Source organism: Camelina sativa, chromosome 15 (genome assembly GCF_000633955.1).
Source record: "Camelina sativa cultivar DH55 chromosome 15, Cs, whole genome shotgun sequence".
Taxonomy (NCBI): Eukaryota; Viridiplantae; Streptophyta; class Magnoliopsida; order Brassicales; family Brassicaceae; genus Camelina; species Camelina sativa.
In genome coordinates this window covers 3,809,725-3,830,221 of record NC_025699.1, presented here as the reverse complement: position 1 = coordinate 3,830,221, position 20,497 = coordinate 3,809,725, and the positions used below count along the sequence as shown (strand labels likewise).

Sequence of the window (20,497 nt, the reverse complement as noted above, 5' to 3'; positions counted from 1 at the left end):
AACATATTAGAAAGCACAATGGACGGTCCATATGCATATATATATATATATATATATATATTTGTGGTAAACGAACCAAGTAAGTTACATGAACCAAATTAGTATGAATTCAGTCGTTTTTTTTTTTTTTTTTCTGAAAATATATTGAAAAAAAGTTAATGCCTCTCGACGCAAAAGATAGTCAAGATGCCGGTAGCTGGCACAATATATAATATATTTCAAAATTTTGCTAATTTTTTATTTAACTTGAAACTTTTTATCTAAGAAGGAACTATAAATAATAAGCATCCACTAACTTACCCTTGATACTGAAATCAAAGGATATTACATACAATAATTAGAATAATGTGAGTCCAAAGTCATAATAAGAAACTCCAAAGCATACACTTGAATTTGCTTTTTAAAGTTACAGGAGAAGACAAATTTTTTTTTTTTTTTAAAAGAAATAGATAAAAGAGAAGTGATAAAATTGACGAAATCTCTATTAGTGGACCTTAATAACTCCCAATTAGCCCAATAACACAACCAACCAGGGCCCAACAAAATATTAAGGTGGTGGTTACTTAACACAACATAACATAACAGTAGTAGTCCACATCAACGAGACGCGTTACTTAATAGTCCTTCTTAGGTAGATTCTTCTGGAAGCTTCGTCGTCGTCTTCTTCTTCACCGGAAAATTTTAGAGTGGATTTGTTATAATCGTTGAAGATTGTGGGGATTGGTCGGTGGATTTGATTTGAATCTGGGTAGGGTTAGGGTAGGTTACGTGGTTTTCTATCGGGATTTTTTTGTTGCATTAGAGACGATGAAGTTGTTAGAGAAATCTAAGTCCAGCGATGATGCTTCTTTGAACAAGAAGTATCGTAGAGATCGTGATCGCGGTACGGAGCGGAAGAAGGAGAACAACATTTCGGAGAAGAGACGACGGTCTGAGAGAGTTAGGAGAAGTGATTCTCAAGAAGAAGAAGATGAGAGGATACGGAGTCGGAGTCGGAGACGGAGAGAGAGGAGGATTAGCGATTCTGAAGAAGAAGAAGAAGAAGAAGAAGAAGAAGAGGAGATGGATAAGAAACGCAGAGTGAAGGAGGACAAGGAAAGAGGACACCGTGAACGTGAGAGAGATCGGAAAAGGGGTAGGAAGAAACATGAAAAGGAGAGGTCACGAGAGGGTTGTAATGAAGATAGAGATGATGATGATGATGATGATGTCAAGCTTGACATGAAAAGCTCAAGAACTAGCAGGCATGGTGAGATCAAAACCCGGAAAGAAGAAGAAGAAGAAGAAGAAGAAGAAGTAGAGGATGAGCAGAAACAGTTGGATGAAGAAGTAGTAGACAAACGGAGGAGAAGAGTCCAGGAGTGGCAAGAGCTCAAGAGGCACAAGGAGGAAGCTCAAAGTCAAAGTAAGGGTCTTGACGCTGCTGGTAAGGCTTGGACTCTTGAAGGAGAATCTGATGATGACGACGACAATGCAGACTCAGAAATGGATGTTGATGGTGGAGATGCCAAGATGGTAGACTTGGAGAATGATAATGGAGGTGACATAGCTGCAGATGATGATGATGATGATGATGATGTTGATCCTTTAGATGCTTTTATGAATACTATGGTGTTACCTGAGGTTGAGAAGCTTAGCAATATTACTTCGAACGATGATTTTTTGGATTCTAGAATGAATGACAAGGAAAGTGGTGACCACCGGGAAAACAAAGGTTTTAATAAGGCCCTTGGTAGGATAATTCAAGGTGAAGATTCTGATTCTGATTATGATTATTCTGAACCAAATGATCCAAGTTTAGACGAAGACGATGAGGAGTTCATGAAGAGAGTTAAGAAGACTAAAGCAGATAAATTGTCTCTTGTTGACCACTCCAAAATAGAGTATGAGCCTTTCCGGAAGAACTTCTATATCGAAGTCAAGGATATCTCTAGGATGACACAGGATGTAGTTAATGCTTATACAAGGGAATTGGAGCTAAAAGTACATGGGAAAGGTGTACCAAGACCCATCAAATTTTGGTACCAGACCGGACTAACCAGTAAAATCTTGGATACTTTGAAGAAACTTAACTATGAAAAGCCAATGCCTATCCAAGCACAAGCACTCCCAATCATCATGAGCGGACGAGACTGCATTGGGGTTGCAAAAACCGGTTCAGGTAAAACCCTTGGCTTTGTTCTGCCTATGTTGAGGCATATCAAAGATCAGTTTCCCGTTGAAGCTGGTGATGGGCCGATTGGGCTTGTAATGGCACCAACTAGAGAACTTGTTCAGCAGATTCACAGCGATATCAAAAAGTTTGCCAAGGCATTGGGTATAAGATGTGTGGCTGTGTATGGAGGATCAGGAGTTGCCCAGCAAATCAATGATCTTAAGCGAGGTACCGAGATTGTTGTTTGTACTCCTGGCAGAATGATCGATATTCTTTGCACGAGCAGTGGGAAAATCACCAATCTGAGAAGGGTCACATTTTTGGTAATGGATGAAGCTGACCGTATGTTTGACATGGGTTTTGAGCCTCAAATTACTCGTATTGTACAAAATATTCGACATGATCGTCAAACTGTGCTATTCTCTGCCACTTTTCCACGCCAGGTTGAAACTTTGGCACGTAAAGTCTTGAACAATCCTGTGGAAATACAGGTTGGTGGGAGGAGTGTTGTGAATAAAGATATTACTCAGTTAGTTGAAATCAGACCCGAGAGTGAGAGGTTCACAAGACTTTTGGAACTTCTTGGGGAATGGTATGAGAAAGGAAAAATTCTGGTCTTTGTTCGTTCACAGGACAAATGTGATGCATTGTATAACGATTTGATGACCAAATATGGTTATGCCTGTCTATCTCTTCACGGGGGTAAGGACCAGGCTGATCGTGAATCAGCTATATCTGATTTTAAGAGCACTGTCTGCAATTTGTTGATTGCCACAAGTGTTGCAGCCAGGGGTCTAGATGTGAAAGAGCTTGACTTGGTTGTAAACTTTGACCCGCCGAACCACTATGAAGACTACGTGCATCGTGTTGGCAGGACAGGTAGGGCAGGGCGGAAAGGCTGTGCTGTAACATTCCTCTCCGAGGATGATGCACAATATGCACCAGATTTAGTCAAGGCCCTGGAACTATCTGAGCAGCTTGTTCCTGATGATGTAAAAGCAGTGGCCGATGGGTTCATGGCAAAAGTGAAACAGGGTATTGAGCAAGCTCATGGAACTGGCTATGGTGGAAGTGGCTTTAGATTCAATGAAGAGGAGGAGGAAGTCAGGAAAGCAGCAAAGAAAGCACAAGCGAAGGAGTATGGCTATGAGGAAGAGAAGTCTGACTCAGAAGATGAGAATGATGGAGTAAGAAAGGCTGGTAGTGATATCTCACAGCAACAAGCTATGCTTTCTCAGATAGCCGCCATTGCTGCTGCTGCTGAAGCTACTGTGACAGCTAACCAATTGCTGCCTAATGGTGGCGGGCTTGTTACTGTGGAAGGTGTCCCTCCTTGTGATGGAGCAGGCCGCGTTGCAGCCATGGCTGCTGCCGCTAACCTGCAACACAACCTTGCAAGGATTCTTCAAGCTGATGCGATGCCTGAACACTATGAACCAGAATTGGAAATCAATGATTTTCCACAAAATGCTCGGTGGAGAGTCACCCACAAAGAAACGCTTGGTCCAATATCAGAGTGGAGTGGAGCCGCCATTACCGTTAGAGGTCAGTATTATGAGTCAGGAAGTATGCCCGGACCTGGGCAACGCAAGCTTTATCTGTTCGTTGAAGGGCCTACCGAAATATCTGTTTAGACAGCAAAAGCTGAACTCAAGCGTGTTCTTGAAGACGTAACTAATCAAGCCTTCTCTCTCCCTGGAGGAACACAAGCCAGAAGATACTCTGTCCTATAAAACCATGAGGTTTGTGATTCTAAGATTTTTAACTTACTCAGATAACAAGTAATTATTTATTGATATATTGGATTACAATCTCTGCAAAATTACAGAATCTTTTTATAGACATGACTTGGTGTGACAACAAACATCAATTTGATTTGATTGGGGTGGTTTCCTTCATTACCTTCGTTCTCTTTTTAATTAAACAGAGCTCTGAATGAAACAACTAATAGAGAAAGCTGTAGTTTAAAACAAACAGAGTTACCGCTATGTACTTATCACTGATCTTGAACCATTACAGTCAGTCCTAAGACTTATCCTTGACACCCACTTAGTGAAAATATAATCCACCAAATGGCAAAAATTCAACAGCTGAAACATATAATAAATACACAACACAAACAAAAAGAGACTTTTTGTACAAGAGTACCTGCGGCTGATGCTGCCTTTGCAAACCCGTGAACCGCATCTAGTAGAAAACACCTTACACAGGTCCTTGTCAAAATCTGCGCAAGCCCCTATATATATAGCTTAAAACTTCGTTTATGTTTCTCCTCAGAACAACAAACACTTTAAACACAATTCCCCACATGATGATGCATTGACAAGATTGTGATTCCCAGTGACGTATAACACCAATGTTTATTAAACATGGAAAACCGATGAGTAAACCTGCCAATACGGTGAGAACCATATAACTCTTATGTAAGACTTTACAAAGTTTGCAAGAAGCCTGAAGTGTATATATACTGTATCCTGGTCATTTTGACTATGACTGTGGCTACAGTGAGAACTATATAACTCTCATTAGAAACCTTAGAGTTAGATCACTGTCACTAGACTTAAATCTAGAAGTCTTATCATGACCGCATGTGATTTCTAATAGTGGTGAATTGTTTTATTGTACTGTACATTTAAAAGGTCCGGGGAAAAAGAAGGAAAAACACTTACTTGCTATAGCTGATGGCTAATATTTTTGTTACGATGATTTATCGCTTGTTGAGTTCTTGACAAGGGAACCAGTGGTACCAACGCTTGGGAGCTCGGTGTTCAGTTCATATGATGAGAGGACTGTCCTCTGCAGTATTATTACAGTCGGACTAGCTGAGGTTAGATTATATTTACTCACGCAAGCGCAAAAAACTCCTTTAATTGTATAAGAATCATAAAACTTTTATCGTAAATTTAACACTTACAGCGGATTCGAAATCAGGGTTTGATAAGTTAACTGTGAGGTTTCTCATCAATAACAGAACCTGCAAAACATACATTGATTAGAAGCTTGTATACCATCATTGTAGTCTGAAAGCTTGTAAACTCTAGACTCACAGTTTCGAAATTAATAGGATCCATTTCCTTGAGCTTTTCCACGTGACCAATCGTTTCAGGATCAAAGACACTCCCAATGAAGTTATAAACTTCAGCAAAATCAGGAACAGCTGCAAAGTACTTATCAGTAGAGTGTCCACACGGCCTTAAGATATAGAGTGTTCACAGATGGTTAAATTACCGTGAAGAACGGGAGGCTGTTTCGACTTTCTTACAATCTCAGAACCTGATACTGTTCTTCGGCTTGAACTTCCCATAGCAGATGTAGAAGGGCTACTAACATTTAATATGCCCTTCGATCCAATATTAGCTGAATCAGTGGCGTTATATGCCATAATAAGCACATGAAACGTCCTTTTGATAGAACCTACTCTACTACTACCAATAAAATGAAAGTAAAAAAAAAAATAAAGAGAGACAAAAGTGCATGCCTTCTGTTCCATAAAGATTAGCAAGTTCTGGCTGTGGTGAAATAACTCTGTTTAGCAGCATTGAAGTATCATCCCACAAAGTATATCCCGGCATGTCGCTATTTCGCGTAGTAAAAGACGTGGAAACTTGAAGTGCCATTTGAGCTACAACAAAAAAAATGGAGTTACAACTCAAGTAAACGGAACAAAAGACTGATGTACCTTAGCCAAACTAACAAGGAGTATACAAAACCATCGAACCGTTCTTTGATGCCTTTTGAGGATACGGGTGAGCTGCTTTGCGCTTAGGCCGAGGTGGTGGCACATGTGCTAATGTCCCGTTTTTCTGAACCTTTAAAAAGTATTTTTGGGCATGACTCCTTATCTGCAGTAGAGTCAATCAAATAAAGTTGATAACATAGCCAACAAAGGTGTATTAATATTCTCCTTAAAACTGAGAGGAGCTAATTCTCAAACCTGAATTACAGTTTTGGAACCCACAAAATCTTCTATCTTCTTCCAATCACGATCAAACCTAAAGAACAGAGAACAGTAGTATCAGCACAATCAGGGTTTTGCTAAAGCAATAACATTTTCAAAACGTCCGCACAAGTATAAAGACTTCAAGAATACAGAGCTGCTATTATTAGACATGTATGCTTCTTCTATTCAAAGACAATAACATGTAAACAATATCTCTGAATCTTAATGCTAAGTTCAACATGAGATGCTACAAAAGATCTGATGTAACTCAATCAAATCAAACAAATAGATCAATTTGATTCAATAGAGCAGATCTCTTAGCTAAGATACTAAACCTAACATAAAACTTCCTATGTTTGTTCAGTCTAACTTAACTTACAACTCAGAAATCAGCAGCAAACTTAGAATAACTCAAGAGTCTCTAATAAACACAAAAAGAAACAAATAGAAGCAAAGAATTATACAATTGAAGTGCTTCAAGAAACTTATCATGCTCTTCCTCAGTCCAGCTCTCCCTAGACTTGGTGATGGTATAAGGTTTCCTCACTTTCTTAGACGAACCACCTTCCGCAGCCACCGCATCCGTCGATGTTGATGGCGGTGGAGGTGCTTCGGCGGTCGTCGGATTCCTTGACGGCGACGAGCTCATCGGTTATGTTTTCAGATTGCGAGGACAGGTGTTAGAGAGAGAAAGTGGGGAAAAAAAAAAAAGTCCAAATGGCGGGGGAAGAAGTTGGTCTATGTAATAATAATAATATGTGGAGTGTGTTTCACTTCGATCTCCGACCATCCATTATTCACTTCTTTTATTTTATTTGCTATCACTTTGAGTTCTAGAGCCTCAAGCTTAAGCACGTGTAGACTTTTTGTAGTCTTTGATTATGACTACTATATGAAAAAATGTATGGTCGTCGTTTTTTTATTTATTTTTATAATATTCCTATAATTGGTATGCAAGAAAACGACTCGTACCGAATCATACGAAGTTGCCAATTACTAAGTGCCAAATCAAAATCCATTCCAGATTTTTAAATAAACCATCCCACCGTCCACGTAAACCACTCACTCTCCTAGTCCAGACGAATAAATAGCTATACGCAGCGTTTCAATCAAAACAAGTCGATATGTCCGAGTGGTTAAGGAGATAGACTTGAAATCTATTGGGCTTCGCCCGCGCAGGTTCGAACCCTGCTGTCGACGTTCTCTTTTTTTACTTTTTTTTTTTTAATTTTAACTTCAACCATTTGTTTCACACTCAACCGTAGTATATTTTGCCCTTTTTATTATTTTGATCAATACAAAACCAAAAAAAAAAAAGGGACACTATTTTGAAATCAAATTGAAAAATTTTAATAACCTCTTCAATATATGCGAGGACCAAACATAAACAATATATGTAAGAAAAAAAATGTTTTCAATCAATCTCTAATTTTTTTTTTTCTGTTAAATTGTTTTGATCGAAAGGGCTTTCACCTTCGTAATTCCCACGTGGATCATATTCACAAACCACAAGATAGCCACGACGGTTATTGCATTTCACGCGTGCGCATCCAACGGCTGTGGTGGTTCGCCACACCATCTGCGTGTAATGGCCGCACTTCTGACCCGATGCGCACGTGTTTGTTTTCGTGTCGTAGTTAAACCTTTCCTCGAACCATTTCGTCACCACTCTCTCCATCGACCACGTCCTCCTACGCCGGTACCAGAACAAGTTCTCGCCGTAAGGCCCATTTGAATGTATCATATTGCAATCGGGCTGACGTTGTTTAGCCCATTTATCAGCGTATCGGGCCAGGCCTTTGTTCCATTGTAGAGGTGGCACGCCTGCTGACTCGCGCGCCATGTTGTGAGCTTGTAGGAACTCTCTCGATTGTCTAGCTTTCCTCGCTCTGTTTAACATACGCGCCGCCTTGTTCATAAAGTGGGGGATGATGTAGGTTCCGGAGGCAGAACCGGAAAATAAAAGGATGACAAGGATGAGACATGACGATGGATGAGACAAGGTCATAGACATCTCCACGTCTCTCCTCTGTATAATTTTGTGTTCTCATCATCCTGCTTCCTCTGTTTCTAAGGAGTTTTTTTTTTTTGTTGCATTGTTCTGTTAGAATTTTCCATTTTCCTAACAGATTTGGTCGATAAGACGAAGACTAGCATATATTTTTAGAGTTTGTTTATGAACTTTTAAAGGTACAGGTTGTACTAAAACTACCAACATACAATCAACAAAAAGGAAAACATTAAAATACTTTCGTCAACAGCAGGATTCAAACCTGCGCAGGCAAAGCCCAACAGATTTCGAGTCTGTCTCCTTAACCACTCGGACATATTCACTTTTGCTTAGTTATTCAAAACTATTATTTATATTGACAAAATTCATTTATATTGACAAAGTTCACAATACAATAACAAAAAATGGTCACCTTAGGTAAAACAGAAAGCTTGTAGACTTGCTTCGTTATTCCCATCACCATCCGGTGAAGAAAAGGGAATGCTCTTGTGCGCACGGGACAAATCCCATTTGAAATGAATAGAAAGTGTTAAAAGAGGTTTTGAGAAAGAAGAAGAGCCTCGGAATCCATTTACTTGACCATATAACTAATGGAACAGAAAGAAAGAAACGAAAAGTTGCTTTATTTTCTTAAACTTTTCGAGAAAGATAAGAAGAAGTCTCGAGCCAAGTTTCCAAACAGGAAGAACAAAATGCATTACATTGTCTAAGACCATTCATTATAAGTCATAAATAATCTCCCAAAAGCAAATGACCAACATTTGTCTTCCAACTCTTCACTGGTCATCATCTTCCACAGGGCTACGGTCGTCTCTTGGGCTGTGTCCGCCTCTAGGGCTACGGTCCTCTCTGGGACTAGGACTCCGGTCTTGTTGTCCATTGGTTCCAATACCGTCATCATCATTTCTTCTCGGCCTCTCTTTGGGGCTGTCCTTCTCACGCATTGGACTGCCTTCTTCAGGACTCAGGCTTCTCTTTCTATCTTTGGAGAGAGGAGAGTTGTCCACCATTGGTTCAGGGCTTCTGCTTCTAGCAGCAGGTTCAGGACTCAGATCCTTTTCCTTCCTAACCGGTGATCTAGAGCGACTGAAACAATATACAGTTGCATTAGAATCAAACTTGTAAGTTGTGAAATTATAATTTATAAGTAATAATGGGACATCACTAGCCTGTAGCTACGACCACGACTGTAGCTTCTGCTAGGGCTTCTTCTTCTACGACGAGGAGAACGAGACCGGGACCGAACTGGCGATCTTGAGTAACTTGCATCCCGCCTGATATACAATCAAAACAGATGACTCCAACTAAAAAATTGACAGTGTTTTAGGCAAGAAAAAGAGTAAGAATGGGATTGGTAAATGATACCTGAGCTTCTTAGGACTGTTCTTACAGTTCCTCTCAATGTGACCTCTATCTCCACATCGGTAACATTTGTTCTTCCAGTCACCAGCGGAGCAATCTCGAGCCCAGTGGCCATCAAGACCACAGTTGAAGCAACGACCACTTCCAGGAGGAGGGCCTCTGCTCGAGGAAATTTCTCTTGAACCACGTGGTGTCTACAACAGATGGAAAACCCAAAAAGGTTAAACGAAAGAAACTTAAAAATTCAAAATAGACAAAGAACATAAGAATTTTTTAAAAGATTGAGCTAATTATACCCCTTTTGCAAACTCCACAATTATACGGCTTCCATCAAAGTCTCTCCCATCCAACCTGTACCTCGCATCATCAGCATCTCGAGGATCACTGAAATCCTGAGATCAGAAAGTGACCAGATATACCAGACAGAAGAGCCATCAATAGGACACAGCTTACATAACTAGTTAAAAAGTCGACCAAGCTTAGTTATAGGGGATCAGTACTTACGATGAAGGCATAGTCTCGCTTCATGTCCAAATCTCGAATTCTGCGGAAACGGTTTGCCAGAAACAGTAAGCCCACATTTAACTTTATAAGAACTGCTTATGATACTTCACCATCAACGGCTAACAAAACACCAGATTTTGAGATTGTTGCCATTTTTCACCACTAAAACACGCAATAACACAAGAAACAGAACCGCCAAAGTCCCCTAAACACCATGTAAGAATTTCCACCAAGGGGACCCTCTCTCTCTCACACCACAATCCTCCAGGTCAAAAAAACCTTCAACAAGATTATTCAGGTTAAAATATGCTACACTTTTGAGTCACAATACTCCCACCCATATAATTTTAATGAATACACAAGCATCCTCATTATGAATCGTAATTCAGACCCGGTTAAGGTATCGAACCAAAAAGTGTGAATCTAAAACCATAGCTTTGGCTAACTACAAAGCTGACTAACTAAGTTCACAACTTTCACAAAAGAGAGCCATTTTTGCAAAGCTCAAAACAGAGCTGTAATGAGTTGAACCAAAGATGTGAATCTAAAAAACCATATCTTTGCCTAACCACTAAGCTGGCCAAGTTCACAACTCGCGGAAAAGAGAGCTGTTTCTGCCAAGAAGAATGAAAACATAGATATATATTATTACCTTCCATATTTGCTGAAGAGCCGCTCAAGATCCCGTTCCCTTGTTCGAGATGACAGATGGCCAACATAGAGACGTGTACCGCTGTATCGATCGTCATATCGAGGCATCTTCACGGTACCCAAAAAACGAAATAGAGAAAGGGTAATCCAATCAGCATACATATACAGCTTTGAGATATTCTTGACAAGAAGAAGAAGACTGAAACAGAGCTCTCATATCTAATAGCATCATTCAAATCGTATTTATCTAAAAATCGGAACATTAAAATCATATAGATATGGAAGAGATAACAATAGAAGATTCCTAATTCCGATAGAAACCAAAAAAAAGATTCCGACTATTGCCATACCTCTAGATCCGGTAATTCGTCGCACTCGGTGTATCTTGAAACTGAGCTACCCCTCACGAGTCAGATCTACGAAACACACATAAGAGAGGAAGGACAATATATAATCTAACGGCCAGGATATCTTAGTTCCAAATCAACGGCACAGATCCCATATATAGATGAAAACAAACATGTGTTTTTTATTAAATTCCCGACAAACCATTTTCCCGGGGAAAATAAAAGTTAAACGAATAAGGAAAAAACCTTATCCAAACTTTTAAAAATGCCACTGGCGATCTCTCTCCCAACCTCATCCTTTTCTCATTTCACCCCTCGCCGCCGCCACGGCCATGCAATTCTCCGATATAAACGCTTTCCCGGAGCTCGATCGTCCCTCGAAGAGCCGTACGATAAGAAGAATCAAACCGGCGTCATTATCATCGGCGCTGGACTCGCTGGTTTAGCCGCCGCAACTCGGCTCAACTCCGAACGGATCCCATTCCTACTCTTAGAAGCTTCCGACGCTGTCGGCGGACGCGTCCGTACAGACATCGTCGACGGCTTTTTTCTCGACAGAGGATTTCAGATTTTCATCACTGCCTACCCCGAAGCTAAAAAGCTTTTAGATTACGAAGCACTTGATCTGCAGAGATTTTACGCCGGAGCTAAGGTTTTTTACGGCGGGAAATTTCACACCGTAGCTGATCCTCTCCGGCATTTTTGGGATTCGGTTGCGTCTATCACCAACCCGATCGGATCCGTCGTGGACAAAGGGCTTATCGCTTTGACGAGAGCTAGGGTTCTGATTAAGTCAGATGAAGAGATTTTGACTGCCGCCGATGAGGTTACGACCATTGATCTCCTCCGTAAGATTGGTTTCTCCGAAGCGATCCTTGATCGGTTCTTCCGACCATTCTTCGGCGGGATTTTTTTCGACAGAGACCTTGAGACGACTTCCAAGCTCTTCGATTTCATTTTCCGGTGTCTTGCTCTCGGAGAAAACACACTTCCGGCCATGGGAATCGGAGAAATCCCTAACCAGTTGGCCGCGAAATTACCCGCTAGTTCCTTCTTGTTCAACACAAGGGTGGCTTCGATTGAGTATCCAAATGGATCGGATTCGGATTTGGATCCACCTAGTGTGAGACTTCAAGACGGCGGCGTTTTGAAGGCAGAGCTAGGTGTAATAGTCGCCGTCGAGCAACACGAAGCGGATAAGCTTCTCGAGGGGATCAGAGAGCCGGTTACGATTAAACCGGCTCGGAGTACGATTTGCGTTTATTTCACAGCTGAACCGAGTCAGATACCGGTACAAGACCCGGTTCTATTTCTCAACGGTTCAAGCACCGGTATAATCAACAACATGTTCTTCGCTACGAACGTTGCTCGGACATACGCGCCACCGGGAAAGGCTCTGGTTTCGGTATCATTGATCGGATCGTTCGAGGATAGATCAGATGATGATTTAGCAGCAGAGGTTCTCAGAGAACTCTCTGGTTGGTTCAATGAGTATTCGGTTATGTCATGGAAACATTTGAAAACGTACCGGATAAAATTCGCTCAGCCGAACCAATGCCCACCCACTGATTTGGTTAAGAGTCCGCGGGTCGGGTCAGGTCTTTACTTGTGCGGTGATTACATGACTTCTGCTACGTTTGACGGGGCTTTGGTCTCTGGGAGACGAGCCGTGGAAGTGTTGTTACGAGAAAAGGGACAAATCTAAGTAGTTTTTTCTGTTTATTCAAGATTCTTTGTGTAGCATTTATTCATGTATTATTGTATTTGTATGTACTATTAGAGTATGTATCCTCTAAGATCACATATTGGATAGTTAAACATTATGGCTTCCTCAACTCATATTTATGACTTAAACACCTTATAATGAAAAGGTTGTTGTTGTGATCACTGGTCAATGCAAGAGCAAATAGAGACAATGTCTCTTAACAAACGACAGTGACTAATAAAAAGCAGTCCATGTGGTAACCGGACATTGACAATAACTTCACTAATGTCTATGTTACTCCCCCCACTAATGGCGACATGGGCAGAAGCTCATTGACTTATAGATAGCCTTGACATCGAACTAGAGACAATACATGTACCAAACAGCAGAGGCACTGATCTTCTCCTTACTAGCAAATAAGTCTTAGTACAAACAAAAGCTTTTACCATATACGAGAGCAATACACAGTACAGTTATTACCTTTTGCGAGTAAACTACTTCTGAAGTTTAAAAAAAAAATCAAAAAGAGAAAGAAAATGCGAACGTCCTCACTGCTGATACTCCTTGATCTGTCTCAGAGTTCAAAATCATCCTCCTTCAAGGCCAATTCTGCAGCTTCCTCTTCTTCTTCATCTAAAACGAAATACTCATTCTTCTCAACCGGCCTAAACATATAGAACATCAACATGTAAAACGCTAAACTTGCAATCTCCTCAGCCGCATTGCTCACCCACTGATACTTATAAGCTGCGATAGTCTTCAACGCAAACACTACAATCCTCGTAAAGTACAAATACCCAATAACAACAATGTAGAACTGTCTAAATAGAGTCAATTTCGCCAAGTTCCTAGCTGCTTTCCCATCAGTTTTCGAAGTCTCTCTCAACGAACGTATAGACCAGACAATGGGGAATAAGATTGCACAACAGCAAACTATATCTACAAGCAAGAATATCTGATTCCAAGTTACCCAATCTTTGATGAAAGGTCCAGTCTCACCAATCACAATGGAAGCTATGTTAGCCAAAACCTGAAGTGGAACAACAACCATCAACACGTTCTTCTCTTTCTCTTGTAAAAACGGTTTCAAGAAGGACCAACCAGTACCGATCAACACAATCACAGTGAAGAGAAGAACAACACGAATAAACTGGAAAATGTAGAATAAGACATCCCAGCCGTGAGGAGTACCAGTGACTTTCACGTAGTGCTTATCCTCAGCGGCACAGATCAGATTCAAAGCCTTCATCAGAAGCAAAGCCGCCATGAGAACATGAATCCTATGAACAACTCTTTTATTGATAAAACAAGCATAACCCCAGAGACCAAGGAAAGCTAAGTAGCCGAGTGAGAAGAAGAAATACAATCCGGGTAATCGGGTTGACCCGGCAGGGAGGTAATCCTTAGACCCGTTCGGATCTAAATTGTACATCTCCGTTCGAACCTTCATCGAAATTTTGGTTTCCGGTACGCAGTTCACGAAGAAGAGAGAGTACTCGTTGGGAGAATTAACCGGGTACAAGTGCTCGTATTTGGAGCCAGGCGGAGGAGAGAGATCGTGGAATGTGAAGAGATGGAGGACGTAATTGGAATCGAGTACACAGAAGTTAGGGTTTTGCTGGATCTCTAAGACTACTTGGAGAAGCGATTCATCTGACATGAGGAAGAACCCTAGCCTCGAAGGATCCGGGATCGGAACAGAGGAAGAAGATACTACTGATACGGAGGAAACAGAGACGCTAACGTGGCCGGACTGAGTGAATCCGAATTTTTCGAAGAGAATCATCGGCCTAGAGTCGTCGGAGATTGTGAGTGACTTGATCTCCGCCGTCGTGCGGGTGATGAAACCTGCGGCGAAGAGGAGGAGGAGGACGAAGAAGAAGAAGGGTAATCTCGTCATATCGTGCCGTAACAGTATAGTTCAGAGACGATGATGATGCTTCTCGTGTTATTTTTTTGGTTTTGGCTTTTTGCAAAGCTTGGAGAAACGAGAATGGCGTTTGACGCGATTTCAAGCTGCGGGAACGAAACGTCACCGTATTGTGACACGGAAATTTTCGGGTCGCCCGTAATGGCTGAATTGATCTGACTTTAGGGAAAGCCCATTGGGCTTAACTGATAGAGCTAATACTGGTAAAAAGATTGTCAAAACTTAGTGGGAACGGTTGGTAACAGTACTTAGGTAAGAGAATGTGTAACACGTGCGTTGCACTTGCACCTGTCTGTCTTCATCCATACATCTGTAGCAATTTAAAATACGTATGAGTATTAAATTATAGGGGAGAGACCAACGCCATGAATCGGTAAACTATTAATCGAAAATGGATTGACGTGGAAAAAAAACGAGTTAGGTGAGAACCTTGTCACACTATGACACTTGTGATTTGTGACGAGATGCTTATTGTAATAATTTGACTTATTAGACACATCCCCACACATCTAACAGACTAAAACTCTCTCTATTACATTTTTCTTTTCTTTTCTTTTTTTAGTTTTTTTTTAACTCTTTATTACATTTATTAAAACGTGATCTAAATTAAATAAATAATTTGTTCTTTAAAAAAAAAACCACAAAGGACGAAACAAATTCAACACAAACGAAAAATGTATAATAATTAATCAAATATGAAAACATATAAAAAATTTGGCATGTTAAAAATTATAATATTTAGCTTTTGAGAGGAGGGTTTGGTTCGCGATATAAACAGAAACAAGCAACAAAAAAAAATGTCTTAACGCTTAAGCCGTAGAGACAAAGAATATACCACAATTATGCTATTGTGTGGATGAGTGGATCACTTGATTGATTCATTGTAATATTCCAATCCACACGAATCCATTTTTTCTTATATTTCGGGAAGTTTTATTTAAATAATAATAGTAACATTGTATCATGTTCATATTGGAACCCTATTGGAATCAAAGAAAAAAATATTAGTTGAACATTTTGGTTTTATTTAAAAGGGAGGTTTAATAGAAAAAATACCAATTTTACCCTGTAAGAAATCAAGTAATTACGCCAAAAGCCCTAGACCCTTCTCGTAATTCTCCCTCCTCCCTCCTAGTCTTCCTGGGGAGAGTACTCATCATCATCTATCTATCTAAATCTCTCTCTATATAAGCAATTACAGTGTCTTTTAAGTAATGGCGGATTTAATTTTTTCCTGATTATCCAAAAAACCATCTTTTTTTTTTTTTTCTTTTTCTTCTTTCTTGTAGTATAAATTTCTCCCACCGGTAAAATACAATCGACGACGAAGCAAAAAGACAAATCCTTTTTTCTTTTCTGACTTTGATTTTTCAAAAAAATTTCCCGAGAATCTTTTTTTGAGAAACCCAAGATTTTTATCCCCAAGAAGATATTTCAATCATAATTGATAGAATAGGATAAAAAAAATTGGGTTCATTTCTATTAGAAGAAGAATCTCGATTCGTCCATCGTTTCTTGGATTCTCCGCTATAAGTTCCTTAAATCTGTAAGTTGAATTCGAATTTTTTCTTCATCGCGACTCTGAGATTTGGGAAATGTTTGATTTTTTTTTTTTTTTTTCTTGGGGTTAGTTCAGAAACTGATGTTTATTGGAATAGTATAAGCTGCATGCTCGAAATCGGGTAAATTCTCGCTGGAATAACTTGTAATCGGAATGGGTTTTTAAAAAAATTTGATTTTGCTGTAGGGTTTTTTTTTTAGTATAACAGCTTATTGTAATGTCTAATTTTGGCTTGTTGGGTTGTTTTTGTATCATCTGCAGGTTTAGGCTGCAATTGACCTGTCTAGAAACTTTAAAAGAGCGTTTTTTTGTATATGATTTAGAACAGTCAAAGTTTCAAAGATTTTTTTTGATGAGAGATGAGTTTGGTTGGAAGAGTTGGGAGTTTGATTTCTCAAGGAGTTTACTCTGTTGCTACACCGTTTCATCCATTCGGTGGTGCTATTGATGTCATTGTTGTTCAACAACAAGATGGTTCTTTCCGTAGCACACCTTGGTATGTTAGGTTTGGTAAGTTCCAAGGTGTTCTTAAAGGCGCTGAGAAGTTTGTCAAGATTGCTGTGAATGGCACCGAAGCTGATTTCCACATGTACCTTGATAATTCTGGTGAAGCTTATTTCATCAGGGAAGTTGATCCTGCAGCAGCTAATGACACCACCAGTTTGATTTCCGGGTCTGAGAATAGCAATGCTAGTAGTGAAACTGGTTTCCGACTTGAGCACAGTTTATCTGACGCTGGTTCTGGGGAGTTACGAGAAGGTTTCGACCCTTTGAATCGGCTTGAGAGGACTGAGTCTGATTGTAATAGGAGGTTCTATGATTTTCAGGATGATCCGCCTTCTCCAACCTCGGAATATGGAAGTGCTAGATTTGACAATCTTAATGTTGAAAGCTATGGGGATTCTCAAGGCTCTGATTCTGAAGTCGTTTTGGTCAGTATTGATGGACATATACTAACAGCCCCTGTGTCAGCCGCAGAGCAGGAGGCTGAGAATTTACGGTTAAATACTCCTCAGTTTCATTTGGCCCCTGGTGATGGGACTGAGTTTTGTGAAGGTAATACCGAGTTTGCGTCGTCAGAGACTTCGTGGGATACCGAATATATCGGCAAAGTTGAGTCATCTGATGCTATTAATATTGTATCTGAGAAAGTGGAGTCATCTGATGCTATTAATATTGTATCTGAAAAAGTGAATGCTGCGAATGATGATCGTAATGATTCAGATTCAAATTCTCGTGATAATGCCGAAAAAGATTCTCATGATGCTCAAAGAAATCTTCTTGGGAGCTATATGGAGCAGTCAGAGCTGACTGAGACGAGTGAGAATGCAAAGTCAGGGGAACCAAGTCCTACTACTTTTGAGGATCGAAATCTAAAAGAAGGTGAGTTTCCACTTAGCACCATCCCGGAAAATGATAGAAGTGAAGATGAAGTGACTATTGAAACAAGAGATACTCTCGTTGATAGTTTTGAATCTTCTTCTGCAACCCAAATAATAACAACAGAAGAAGTCAAAACAACTGAGGAATCCAGAATATCCGTTGATTCTAATACTGATTCAGAATGTAAGGATGAACAGCCAAGAACATCTGCAGAAACTGCCATCTTGATTAACAACGAGGAAGGCGGGATTGTAGAATCGGAAGATCAGGCTTCTGAGAGAGTCTCTATAGATTCAACGAGAGAGGACGATGAGCAACTGACTCCAACTAAACCAACAGAGGAGGATAACGAGGACGGGAAGAGTGTAGTTTCTGTGGGTGCGACTTCTAGTTTAGACGTAGGAAAACCCGATACAGATCAGAGTAAGGAACTTCAGTTTTTGTTGGTTTAAAACTATGACTAAGTAGCACTAGTAGCTGCGTTATTTTTAACAGTGGTTCAACTTTACAGGATATGAGCTATCAATTTGCAAGGATGAGCTTCGTCAGGGTATGGGACTTAGCGCAGCTGCTGAGGTCTTTGATGCACATCGGATTACCATGGAAGAATATATAAACTCGGCAACATCAATTCTTGAAAGTGAAAATCTGGTTGTTAGGATCAGAGGCACGTATATGCCATGGACGAAAGCTGCTCGAATTGTGCTTGGGAAAGCTGTGTTTGATCTAGACTTAGATATCCAGCCAGATGATTTGATTTCTGTGGAGGAAAATGAATCGCCTAACCCCAAGGATGATGAAACCACAGTAACTCCTTCTTCATCTGGAAGAAGATGGAGACTCTGGCCTATTCCTTTTAGAAGGGTTAAAACAATTGAACATACGGGAAGTAACTCCTCCAGCGAAGAAGATCTGTTTGTTGATTCTGAACCTGGCTTACAGAACTCACCGGAACCACAATCAACCGCAGCGAGTCGCCGTGAGTCCCCGCGTAGACAACTTGTGAGAACCAATGTCCCTACCAATGAACAGATCGCATCTCTGAATCTGAAAGATGGTCAGAATGTAATAACTTTTAGTTTCTCGACAAGAGTTCTGGGAACACAACAGGTTTGTTGATGGTTACGTTCGTTGAAAATTTGAGAGCACATTGGGGAATTCTCTTCCAACTTAAGTTCTTAAATACTCCTTGGTTGTTATTAGGTCGATGCGCATATTTACCGGTGGAGATGGGACACCAAGATAGTGATCTCAGATGTTGATGGAACTATAACTAAGTACAGCTTGGATCCTTATTGCAACTGATATGTTTTCATATTAGATTTGTAGTATCTTACTTATGCCAATGTGATGATCTGTTTGTCTTGCAGATCTGATGTGTTAGGTCAGTTCATGCCCTTCATTGGAAAGGACTGGACACAGTCCGGTGTAGCCAAGCTTTTTTCTGCCATAAAGGTAAATGTTTAAGGTTTAAGTCGATCTCGCTTCTCGCACTTGATATTGGAAAAACATGAGATCAACTACTGCCTTATATATAAGATACACTTTGTTTAAAGTGGTTGTTTAAATAGTTTGTATCTTAAATTTTTGTACCCTGGAAGTATGAATCTCACGATATGCTTCACATTGCTTTGGTTTTCTTAGGAGAATGGATATCAGTTGCTTTTTTTAAGCGCCCGTGCCATCGTTCAGGCATATCTAACGAGAAATTTCTTAAATAATCTGAAGCAGGTAAGAGTGAGATCTTTTTACCTGTGAATTGACACTTCATTTCACACCTAGTTCTTCTAGGAGCTGAACTAATGATGTGTGGGGATATCTACAATCCATGATTATGAAATCTCTCTGCTTCTTATGAAATCCTTTTTTTACTGGCTTGCAGGACGGAAAAGCTCTGCCAACCGGTCCTGTAGTCATTTCACCAGATGGGCTATTTCCAGCATTGTACCGTGAAGGTTAATCTTCATGCCTTCTAGATTTATCGGTAGCACTTCTACGTATTTTAGATTCAACAGTAAAGATCTCTTATTTTTTTCTAATATAACAGTAATAAGAAGAGCACCTCATGAATTCAAGATCGCATGTTTGGAGGTAAATAATTCTCCATTATTCTAGGAATAAAAGAACACAGTTAAAACCAGCGGCACACTTTTAAATATGAACAACTTCTACAACTGTAATGTACAGGATATCAGGAAACTCTTCCCTACGGATTACAACCCGTTTTACGCGGGATTTGGAAACAGAGATACCGATGAGCTGAGTTACAGAAAACTCGGAATCCCAAAGGGGAAGATATTCATAATCAACCCAAAGGTACTCACAATCTGTTAGAATCTTACATGAATGGTTGTCTTGTCGCGTTTACTGAGTGGTAACTCTGTCTTTAAAAATGGATAGGGAGAAGTGGCAACAGGACATCGCATAGATGTAAAAAAGTCTTACACTTCACTTCATACTCTTGTCAACGACATGTTTCCTCCAACTTCACTTGTTGAGCAGGTAACTAGAGTTATATAATCTTTCAGCAAATATAATGTAATGTAGATTTATCAATGGTTTCAAGTGTTTTCTTACACGTTCACAGGAAGATTATAACCCATGGAACTTCTGGAAACTACCAATAGAAGAGGTTGATTAAAGAAAGGGTTCATGTTACAAACAGGAGAAACTTTTCGGGTCTCTAAAACGAGGTGCAGATGAGTCGAACATGGTGGCTGTGGAATCTAAGCTTACTCTATGACCTTGTTGACAGGAAAGAGCTGGAACTTGTAGAAAAGAAAGAGCTAGAACTTGTCTCTACTTTGTAATGTCTCATGTAGGAGTTAACACAATAGGGAAAGAATGCTATATTAGCTGTGACAAACTTATATGTACAAGACATTATTTTCTTTATATTTGTCTCTTTTACATAGACAGAAAAAAATAAAAGTTAAAATAATATTTAT

The 20,497-nt window shown here is 40.0% G+C and overlaps 7 protein-coding genes and 2 non-coding genes across 16 annotated transcripts; 4 read left to right on the top strand and 5 right to left on the bottom strand.

Moving 5' to 3' along the window:
- LOC104745131 (DEAD-box ATP-dependent RNA helicase 45-like) lies at positions 370-3,789 on the top strand. The gene has a single exon (XM_019237190.1). It carries the CDS (start codon positions 808-810, stop codon positions 3,787-3,789), a length of 2,982 nt encoding a protein of 993 aa, XP_019092735.1. The 5' UTR covers positions 370-807.
- Positions 3,696-6,861, bottom strand: LOC104745132 (protein REVEILLE 8). Of its 5 annotated transcripts, XR_002035545.1 has the most exons (10): positions 6,560-6,860; positions 6,090-6,147; positions 5,874-5,997; positions 5,634-5,777; positions 5,384-5,512; positions 5,203-5,312; positions 5,070-5,129; positions 4,825-4,951; positions 4,304-4,545; positions 3,696-3,781 (listed from the first exon to the last, which is right to left on the bottom strand). XR_002035545.1 is itself a non-coding variant. In XM_010466308.2 (9 exons), the coding sequence occupies exons 1-8, from the start codon at positions 6,742-6,744 to the stop codon at positions 4,853-4,855; spliced, it is 909 nt and encodes a 302-aa protein (XP_010464610.1). In that variant the 5' UTR covers positions 6,745-6,861; the 3' UTR covers positions 4,088-4,391; positions 4,825-4,852. The 5 variants fall into 5 exon arrangements, 3 of the variants coding, with proteins under 3 accessions (XP_010464610.1, XP_010464609.1, XP_010464611.1); XR_760704.2 differs by lacking the exon at positions 3,696-3,781 and having other exon boundaries at positions 4,088-4,545; positions 4,825-4,973; XM_010466308.2 differs by lacking the exon at positions 3,696-3,781 and having other exon boundaries at positions 4,088-4,391; positions 6,560-6,861.
- Positions 7,214-7,295, top strand: TRNAS-UGA. Its single transcript has one exon. It is a non-coding gene; the product is annotated as a tRNA-Ser (tRNA).
- LOC104748086 (pathogenesis-related protein 1-like) lies at positions 7,552-8,239 on the bottom strand (the record flags this gene model as incomplete). Its single annotated transcript, XM_010469779.1, has 1 exon — positions 7,552-8,239. A coding segment is annotated over exon 1 (558 nt), but the record flags the coding sequence as incomplete, so codon positions are not given.
- TRNAS-CGA lies at positions 8,348-8,429 on the bottom strand. The gene has a single exon. It is a non-coding gene; the product is annotated as a tRNA-Ser (tRNA).
- LOC104745130 (serine/arginine-rich splicing factor RS2Z33) lies at positions 8,711-11,079 on the bottom strand. Of its 2 annotated transcripts, XM_010466305.2 has the most exons (7): positions 10,974-11,079; positions 10,625-10,731; positions 9,973-10,012; positions 9,765-9,860; positions 9,472-9,662; positions 9,276-9,380; positions 8,711-9,192 (listed from the first exon to the last, which is right to left on the bottom strand). In XM_010466305.2, the coding sequence occupies exons 2-7, from the start codon at positions 10,729-10,731 to the stop codon at positions 8,883-8,885; spliced, it is 849 nt and encodes a 282-aa protein (XP_010464607.1). In that variant the 5' UTR covers positions 10,974-11,079; the 3' UTR covers positions 8,711-8,882. The 2 variants fall into 2 exon arrangements, with proteins under 2 accessions (XP_010464607.1, XP_010464608.1); XM_010466306.1 differs by lacking the exon at positions 10,974-11,079 and having other exon boundaries at positions 9,973-10,251.
- LOC104745129 (15-cis-phytoene desaturase, chloroplastic/chromoplastic-like) lies at positions 11,137-12,857 on the top strand. The gene has a single exon (XM_010466304.2). The coding sequence runs from the start codon at positions 11,236-11,238 to the stop codon at positions 12,673-12,675; it is 1,440 nt and encodes a 479-aa protein (XP_010464606.1). The 5' UTR covers positions 11,137-11,235; the 3' UTR covers positions 12,676-12,857.
- LOC104745128 (protein GPR107-like) lies at positions 13,041-14,678 on the bottom strand. The gene has a single exon (XM_010466303.2). The coding sequence runs from the start codon at positions 14,573-14,575 to the stop codon at positions 13,250-13,252; it is 1,326 nt and encodes a 441-aa protein (XP_010464605.1). The 5' UTR covers positions 14,576-14,678; the 3' UTR covers positions 13,041-13,249.
- LOC104745127 (phosphatidate phosphatase PAH1-like) lies at positions 15,744-20,444 on the top strand. 3 transcript variants are annotated; one of them, XM_010466302.2, is made up of 12 exons: positions 15,744-16,151; positions 16,242-16,287; positions 16,428-17,972; positions 18,061-18,659; positions 18,753-18,826; positions 18,920-19,004; positions 19,194-19,280; positions 19,432-19,504; positions 19,597-19,640; positions 19,737-19,865; positions 19,950-20,051; positions 20,137-20,444. In XM_010466302.2, the coding sequence occupies exons 3-12, from the start codon at positions 16,526-16,528 to the stop codon at positions 20,188-20,190; spliced, it is 2,694 nt and encodes an 897-aa protein (XP_010464604.1). In that variant the 5' UTR covers positions 15,744-16,151; positions 16,242-16,287; positions 16,428-16,525; the 3' UTR covers positions 20,191-20,444. The 3 variants fall into 3 exon arrangements, with proteins under 3 accessions (XP_010464604.1, XP_010464603.1, XP_010464602.1); XM_010466301.2 differs by having other exon boundaries at positions 16,237-16,287; XM_010466300.2 differs by lacking the exon at positions 16,242-16,287 and having other exon boundaries at positions 15,745-16,151.